At 40.9% G+C, this 9,222-nt stretch overlaps 1 protein-coding gene across 2 annotated transcripts; it reads right to left on the reverse strand.

Moving 5' to 3' along the window:
* Positions 1-73: 73 nt before the first annotated feature.
* On the reverse strand, positions 74-4,134 carry cd44a (CD44 molecule (IN blood group) a). Of its 2 annotated transcripts, XM_078173522.1 has the most exons (6): positions 3,978-4,134; positions 1,477-1,998; positions 1,255-1,383; positions 1,087-1,149; positions 912-990; positions 74-810 (listed from the first exon to the last, which is right to left on the reverse strand). In XM_078173522.1, the coding sequence occupies exons 1-6, from the start codon at positions 4,072-4,074 to the stop codon at positions 633-635; spliced, it is 1,068 nt and encodes a 355-aa protein (XP_078029648.1). In that variant the 5' UTR covers positions 4,075-4,134; the 3' UTR covers positions 74-632. The 2 variants fall into 2 exon arrangements, with proteins under 2 accessions (XP_078029648.1, XP_033482557.1); XM_033626666.2 differs by having other exon boundaries at positions 1,255-1,998.
* Between the last annotated feature and the right edge of the window lie 5,088 nt (positions 4,135-9,222).

The following is a 9,222-nucleotide window of genomic DNA, read 5'->3' on the forward strand; positions in this document are numbered from 1 at the left end:
TGTGATCCAGAATATGAACAAACACTGAGCGCCTGTTACAACAGCCGAAGGGCTGTGTAGGTTGGCTAATAAGTTAGTGGGCTGAGCACTGTTCAGCACTCAGAGCTTCTTTAATGAATGTGGGGGTAACAACAGAGCAGCTTAATATAAGTTACAACACAAGTCATCAATAATATTATTACAAGGAGATTTAAAATAACATAATAATACAACAAAGACACTTTAAGACTGGACGCTGAATCATTTTTTTGCATCCATTATAAAAAAAACTTTAAACATTAAATATGTACAAAAAATAAAACACTGTAACGTCTTTGTTTTGAAATAAATGGCATTTGTGGATGATAACCGACCAGTTTTATATTTTACAGTTAATGCAAGAGATGATATGACAATAAATGCATCAACCAAAATATTGATGTAATTTCAGATTAAAGATATTAGAGTTTTTGAGAGTCAGCAGGAATATCAAGATTCTGGGTCAGACTTGGCTCAGAGCTGTAAGAGTCCACAGAAACCTTTTGCTCAACAGCCCAAATAGTTTTGCTCCTCTGATCAAATTCATCTGCTTTAAATACGTTCTTGTGGTTCTGTGATGAGTCTCACGCCTCCAGAGGATCCGTTTCTGAACCTCAGTGTGATGAACATTTCTCTGGAAGCTCATCCAGGGGGATGACTGTGTACTCTGACGCCTTTCCGTTCTCCCTGGGCTGGTCTTTGTGCAGGAATGTCTCCATCTCTAGCCCCCTCTGCTGGTTTGAGGAGTTAGTTTTGCTCACAAGCTGGGATGCCTTGCTTGGTCCATTCCACCTGCGCACAAAGAACCAGTAAGAATTTAATTATACACTCAGAAAAGTTAAAGACAAAAATATTGTTTGGAGGATTTTTTCCCCCTGATTATAAAGTCTTACTTGTCTCTGGTGGCGATGGCAACGCAGAGCATTATTAGTGCTGCAAGACCAACAATAAAACCAAGGATAATGATCCAACCTGGAGATATGGGAGAGCTGGAGTTAATAAAATGGACTTTCATGTTTAAAAATGCAAAAATCTGGTTTATTAAAAGCAGTGTATTTTTGGACTCACCTGGTGTAGTGTGTCCTTTGTTCCTGGGTTCCGTCGGGCTGGGCTGTTGTTGTGGTTGTATAACTAAGGACAGAAAAACACAGGTTAGAAATCTTCAACAGGCAATAAATAAAGACATTGTGATAGTGATTGTAGGCATAACTATTGAAAAAGGAACAGGATATTTACCTCGAATGATGGCTGGAGCTTCAGGCACTGTTGATATATTTCGCTCTTCAGTGGCGGGTGACACTGGTTCTTTATCTGTGCTGTACATTCCTGATCCCAATCCTTCGCCTGATCCTGATCCTTCATTTCCTGCAAACATTACTGGAGTCTTAGGTGTGACAGAAGCAGCAGTGGAGCTTGATGATGCAGCGCTAGTTTCTGTGCTGGAGCTAGAGGTCATACTTGTGGTTGTACTGGAATGATGGCCAAGCATCCCTCCAACACCAGACCCTGATTCAGAGCTGTGGGTGCTCGGGAACCCAAAGCTGGAGACAGCGGGGTCAGTAGTTTGAGAATGCGAGATGTGATCGGGGGTGACGTTTGGCTGGGCTTCATTTGGCCCTTCATTTGGACTAGACGTAGTGGTGGACTGAAGGCTTTGGGTGGTGGATGAATGTGAACTGGAGCTGTCAGTGTTCCCTGGCAACACTGTGGAGGTGGAGCTCTGAGCGTGTGACACATGCGGAGTTGTACTTGCAAACTTGTGGAAAATAGAGGTCATGGACTCAAAGTCAGTCCCACTGCCCTCAATCATGTCATCCTGTTTGGAGTCAGTGGACGGCTGCTGGGATGCTTGAACGGTTGTGTTTCTTTTGGGTGATTCCGTTGTGCGTGAGGGGGTAAAAGGGTGTTCGACGAGGAAGCCGTCCGTCACAGCCTCTCTCAGGATGTCATCCTCAGCTTTGGCGGGGATCTGGGTCACAGCTAGGACAAGGAGAGACAGAAAATTCCACAGGTCACCTTAAGTGTTTGACTACCAGCCCTGACATGAGTGGAAAGGAAAGTTACCAAGCCCTATTCATGTATTACAAAATTGCCACACAGGGCTTATGTGCTTCGCCCCAAATTCTTGTATAAACCTGCGTTATGTTCTTCTTTGATGAGGTGTGGTGAGGGACAGTAATGATTAACCTGAGTGACTAATCGTCTGAGTGGGTTAACAAAAGAGAGGCAGGCTCATCAAAGCATCAGTTCAACAAGAGCATACCACTCTTTGGACACACCCATTGCAACAGAGTAAACCATGACTGTTCTGTTTCTCTGTTTTCTCTGGAAGGAAGCCATTGTCAGAGTTTTGGTGCGAGCAGGAGGACAAAATAAGAAAAAGTATAATTAATGCAAATATTCTCCCTTTTTGCTCATTGGCACATATGGTAATATTTCAGAGCATATTACCATAATGAGTAGTGGAAATAAAGTATTTAATATTTAGGATTTGCTCAAGTATTGTAATTAAGTAGGCTACAATTATCAGGTTACTTAAGTATTTCTATTGTATGCTGCTTTATTCTTCTACTCCACTACATCAGTGTTTCGTATTTTAAAAAGGCAAAGTTTAGAGGATAAATAATTACAAAATGTGTGTGGCAGAACTTTTTCTTCTTTAAGCCCCATTAATCACTTCATAACCCCTCGGGTTTATCTTGCGACCTCTTGCGACTTCCTCTTGGGAACCTCTGGCCTAAGCTAATTGTATAAAGTACGAAGACAAGCTACAGCTCGACCAGCAACAGAAATATGCTACTTACTGCTACAAAAGTATTAAAAATCTAATTATATAATGTATTATATTATCAGCGACTCCATCAGTGGAATATATACTTTAACTTTTGATACTTTAAGCTATTTTTTGGGGAGATTTTTTGCCTTTATTTGATGGGACAGATACAGTGTGAAAGGAGGAGAAAAATGGGGAACGACATGCAGCAAAGGACCATGGGTTGGAATTGAGTCTGGGGCACCAGAGTGGGCACCAGACTTATGATACTTTAAATATATTTTACTCATCATACTTTTGTACTTTTCTTAAATAGTATCTTAAACACTTGATTTGTACTTGTGATGGAGTATTTTTACATTGTGTTATTAAAACCTTTACCTAAGTAAATGATCCATATATTTCTCCCATGCCTGACTATAATAAGAAACATCTATTGCTTTAAAAAATCTTAATAGAGTTAGAAAAAAGAAAGAAAGAAAATGTGAATTCATTGATGATTTAATGAAACGGCCCAAGAATCAAATCACACATCTCCACTTTCCATCTCTGCCCTGTCACGTTCAGCTCCCATGTTCCCTATGAGGTTACCAAGTTGCCCAGACTTGTGTAACACCTCTTTGCCAATCTTTGGTTTCACCTTACTCCAGACACACGCATTAATGCACCTCCTGGAGCAGCTCAGAACACTGTACAAAGATCTCTGTGTGTAATCTGAAGGTGCCAGTGAAACCTGTGCAGCGATAATGAAATACTACTCTGGAATTCTTGCAGAAGGAGTTAGACCTGAAACATAAAGAGCATCTTAGGTAAGGAGGGGAGTGCTGACTCACGGGGTAAGAAAAGGGACACCATGGGAATTATTGAAATTTCAGAGGTCTGTGTAGAAGAATTGCTGTATTTGTCAGACTGTAAAACCCATAACTATGGCCTCTCCTGTGAAGAATGTCATTTTGCCAAAGAAGTTCATTGAGTGAATATACCACCTGTGAATATCTTACATGAGGATATAACCAGGAAAAAATCTGCCTAGATTTGGGTCTTAATTCCGGAGTGAAATCCTCTGAGACAAAATCACATATCTAATAAAATCATACTGATATTAAGCTAAAATAGTGTTGGTTTAAGTGTTTAAGAGAGATACACTGTGAAAAACTGACAAAATAAGAAAAAAACTTTCACTTACTATCAACAGGTGTTGAGTGGACAACAGCAAGGAGTCCAAAAATAAGCCCGAAAAGAAGATTCCTCATCTTCATACCAGAAACTTGTGACGCACCCATGGACTGAAGTAGACTCTTAGTGAACAGGAACTATTTGGCACACTAAACTAATAATGAAGTGGATGAATCATGCCTTGTCTTTTATACACAGCAGCAGGTAGGTGTTACATCAGTACAACAATGTCTGGTGACACACAAACACACACACACAGGAGAGGGCTGGTACACCTGTGAACACACCCTCCTCCTCACTTTCTCACGCTTTTTACTCTCTTCCTCAGGCACGACACACAAATAGTCAGGGAAAAAAAAATCTAGTTTTTCGGGAAGTTAATTTGTTTTTAGATACTTGTTGCTGGAAGCGCATGAACTGCAGGAACGATGGCATCAGTTACTGCATGATCACATTTCCCCCTTTAGTTCTGTGTAATACCAAATAAAATAACTACAAACACCACTGATGTGCCTAAATCTTATGTTTGCTGCACTTTAATGTTCATCAAGGCCATGAGTCAATACATGGCAGCCAGGTGTTAACAACAACACAACAAAAATGACAGTACGAAGTACCAGAAAAGGCTAAATGTATAGTCATCTTTTTCTATGGCTCCTTAGATACATGTTGCCAGTGGGAAAACAGTGGAACTAACAAAAGTGGAAGGAGGCATGGATTTAAACTTTAAGAAATTAAATACACTGATAGTTTTCATATCTGCTTGCTTAATGTCTAATACAATACATAAGAAAGTAGAACAGATATACTTGACCTTTTCATTACAGTCAGTAGTAGATGTAAATATATACACATATACGTGCTTACACACATACATACATACATACATACATACATGTAAGAGAACTAAAAGACATATAGGAACAAAGACAACATGCACAGAGAAACATATATATAACTGTCTCTCTTTATATATAAATATAAAGAGAGACACGGAGATAGAAACAAACACCCAAATAAGAAAACTAGTTAAGTAAAATTATTTTTTATATCAAACAATGTTCTTATCTAAGTTCAAAAGTACTCAAAAACATCAAATTTAAAAAACAGAAATGAAAAAAAAGGAAAAAGAAGTTGCCACATTCCTGTAAATCTAAGAATGCCATTACCTGGCCTTGATGTGCAATTAAGATGGCTGAGGGTAACAAGTCTTTGTAAGATAGAGAGCACAGGTCTTACATAAAATATGAACAAACAGATGCAACAGACCATCAACAATCCCTCACGTTGCTATATCATAAAGTTCAACCAACAGTTTAACTATAGGAAACATAGTGACACCACTCTGCACACCATGTGAAACAGCATTCATGAATCTGATATCTGACAGTTGGGGGAAATACCCTGGAAATAATTCAAGATCTCACTTAGTGACATGATAAATGACACGTGGTTCAGGAAAAGCACAAAACAATGCTTATCAGTGTTTCCTTGTAAGTTTATATTTCACAATCCCCACGTCACAACAGATGAGTTGCAACAAAACAAGAATCTCCATTCTTGGTGTCATTCTAAAATTTCTAAATGCAAATTTCGAACTTTTGCCACAAACTCAGCTCAGTGTCATCGTCCCTACAGGCAGTGTGTATTGTATCTAACGACTGTTGTGATTCGCTGGTATTTGACGGAAATGAATGTCTCACAGCAGAGCTCACGCCTCGGGCTATCTGGCACGTTCATGAGATCGAGACAGTTGTCATGAATTACTCAGCATGTGTGGGTGTGTGCCTGTCCAGTCTTGCACTCCACACCCAGAAAAGGCTCAACTCTGTTACTGTAGAGAACGGGAAGTTACAATGTATTAGCGATGATGCATAACAGGAATAACCTCAAGGCTCAAGCCCAAATCTTGGATTCATGAGCGTGAAAGAGTCAGCTTTCACTGGCTAGACACTGGTGTAATGATTCAGTATTCAAATTATTCTCACAGTCTCATGAGTGCGCAGGTTGTTTAGAGAGAAGAGGGTCATCACGTCATTTTGTGGGGGGAGGTTGAGGAACAATGTGGGGATGACAACATCATTAAAAAGATATAATGTCGTATCATCCCTTGCAGAAAACTGCTCGCTAAATACTTGGGTTTTAGGAAAACATGCTATTTTTCATTGTAGCCAGGATTTTTGGGGCAGTAAAATAATGCCAGTCGTTCGGGGACAAGGCTGAGATTTAAGTCTGAAAGCTAACTGGCTATGTCTTTCATCATCCTGCAAACTTCAATGGCTTTTCAGCTAACATGGGGGTGAATCAATAATGACTGAATTCTCATTTTGGTGTGAGCTTTTCCTTTACATTTTGAGATATTTGGACTCTGAGCAGTATTTCACTTTGGTTGAACATTTTTCATTTTTCAAAAGCAACCCTCGGTATAAAGCTGTGAACACTTGGCCCCAGGTGTGAGGTTTTTCTTCAGAATTACAAGTGCATTTAAATCTTGAAAAGTAAAACAGCCTGAATTTCAAAAACACGGTCTAAACACAAGCATTTCTGGCCAAATGCCTCACACCTTAGGAGAATTTAAGAGGCTCGACTTTAGGGTTCATATTTTTTTCTCAGGTATTAAAAAACACACACACATCCATCTCCAGATTTTCAAACCCTAAAACACGACACAGGATTTTCTCTGTAAAGCAGCAGAACACAGGGTCTTTTCAGGGCAGGTCTACTGGGCATGTGCAGGCCAATTAGGAGCCATTGTAAAAGACTCCCTCCCTCACTCCCTCCACCTCGCTGTTATCTCATGTTTCATGGCAGCCACCATTGTTCCCGTCTCCAAAATCCCAGCTCTCTCTCTCTGCAGCTCTCACATCTATTACCACCATGAATAATCAAGAGGAGCTAGTCAGCCTTTATCACCTCTATTCTGCCGTGGACAAATATCCGCTTCAGTTTTCACATTTCTGCATCAGATTCATAAAAACACATGATAGCGGTGATTGTTGCCACCTCAAAGTACTATTTATTGCTTGATGACTTTCCAATTTTAGCCATATCAGTGAAATGTGAAAAGAGTTTATAAATTCAAACAGGGAGGGAGATACAGTGGTGTTTCAGCTGAAAAGGAAATGTTATAGTCACTCAAAGTTTGGAAAGTTTATCCTTCATTGTTCACCAGATCATCCTGAATATATGTATTCTTCAGTTTCAGAGATGACACCATGAGCTTCTACATGATTACTCAGTGTAATCCATATATTTATTACTAATCACAGATGTAATTAGTCTTCATTTGTTCACACAGTTAAAGCTGTGGTAGGCAGTTTCATTTTGAGATCTCATTATAAACTTTAAGCATATTGAAATTCAAGTGGACTGAGAGAAAACTAGAATTCTGCACCTCCTCTTGGCTCTGTTCTCAGGATTTACAAAATCTAGCCTGTGATAGGAGACTTTGGCCAATCACAGGGCAGTTTAAACAGAGGGTGTTCCTATTGGATGTCCTATGAATGCAGGTGAGTGTGAATGTCCCTTCGGTCAGTGGCTTAGAATCCTGCAAAGACGTTTAACATTCCAGCATTGGCAGCGACTGCCTACACTGCAAAGCAACCCAAAACAGGAAAACAAAGTTCTCAAAAAGAGAGTCTAAAACAGTGGTTCCCAACTGGTGGGTCACGGTCCAAAATTGGGTTGTGGGTCCACAATGGAATGAATGGATCACAAGTGACTCGCAAACGTGTCAAGTTTGTAAAAAAAACCACTTAATTTTGAAGTACAGTGAATTTCCAGCACAGCGCTTTTATTTTGAATTGTCATTTCCTGCTGTAGAGTGAGTGAATAACTGACAGCTACTTGACAGAGACAGCAAACTAGCTTGAGAAGATGGCCAAACACAAGTATGACACCGAATATATTAAACTGTGTGGACCTTGAACTCATGACTGAGGAGAAATCTGGACCCTGTGGCTGGACCAGTTGGGAACCACTGGTCTAAAAGAGTGTCTGACAATAAACAAAACAAAACAGCTGTCAATATCAACAAAACATTTCAGAGATGGCAATAGGATGTTGCCATTAGTTTAACCTTTTGCCTACCGGAGCTAAAGGTTCCTAGCTGCAGCTTCAAGTTTACGTTTATGCAGCTAATGTTAGCTAGAGCCTTGAATCAGCCTTGAATGTCCTCCGCCTCACTCCCCACCGCTACAGACCACCTTGCAGAGACGAGAGCGGGCAGCTGCTCCGGAGACGAGCCCCCTGTCAGCAATAGAGCTTAGATTCTCTGCCCGAGCCCGAACTCGACCCGGACCTGGTCCGACCCGGCCACTATCCTCAGGCTCAGACGGGTCAGGCTCCTCATAATAGTACCAAGGCTCAAGTGAGTTGTCGACAGTGACAACGTGTGTATCGGCTTCGTCGAGTGTACCAAGTGCAGTGCGATGCTGGTAAATGACAGCAAAAAGACGGGGACCTCGACACTTAAGAGGCACATGACGAAGGCTTGCCATGGAAAGAAAGACGAGAGTCAGCCTTCAATGTCCACGTTCGTATCCTTAAAAAAAATGTTGGGTTTAAACCGGGTTCGGGCTCGCAAGTTACAGTTAAAGGGACGGGCTGGGCCAGGCTCGGACAGAATATTCATGGGCTTGGGTGGGGTCAGGCTGGATTTTTTTGGGCCCGATCTAAGCTCTAGTCAGCAACCATAGCAGCCTGTGTTTAGCCAGTGCAAACCCCAGCTCCAGGGGACCAGACCCCGTTCCCCCAGTGGATCAGGAAACTTTCTGTTGCTGCCATTACACAGGTTCGACCTGGCACTGCCACTGGTCACCAGCTCTCTGTGACACCCAAAAACTGTAGAAAATAGTAAGCTTCTCCTCATCCTTACCACCTTTGTTCAGGAAAAGAGATCAGTGGGTTTGTCTGAAATTAGTTCCAAAGGGCAGTAGATGGTGAATTATAGTATCTGCATCTTTAATTATCTTTCATATTGTATTGCCCTGTAAAGCACTTTGAATTGCCCTTGTGTATGAAACATGCTATACAAATAAAGCTGCCTTGCCTTGCCTAGTACAGTGAATTAGATGTCGGGGCGCTGATTAAGTTACAGATTAAACGAACACTAAGACACTGCTGAGTCAGTGATCTACAAAAAAATGTCAATGTTATTGTTGAGCCTGTAAAAAAAAACAAAACAAAACAAAGAAAAGTGGTTCATCTGTATAAATACTTATGTTTGGCTTCCCAGGGAGTTCATTAGGTGGACT

This window comes from Epinephelus lanceolatus, chromosome 2 (genome assembly GCF_041903045.1).
Source record: "Epinephelus lanceolatus isolate andai-2023 chromosome 2, ASM4190304v1, whole genome shotgun sequence".
NCBI classification, from domain to species: domain Eukaryota; kingdom Metazoa; phylum Chordata; class Actinopteri; order Perciformes; family Serranidae; genus Epinephelus; species Epinephelus lanceolatus.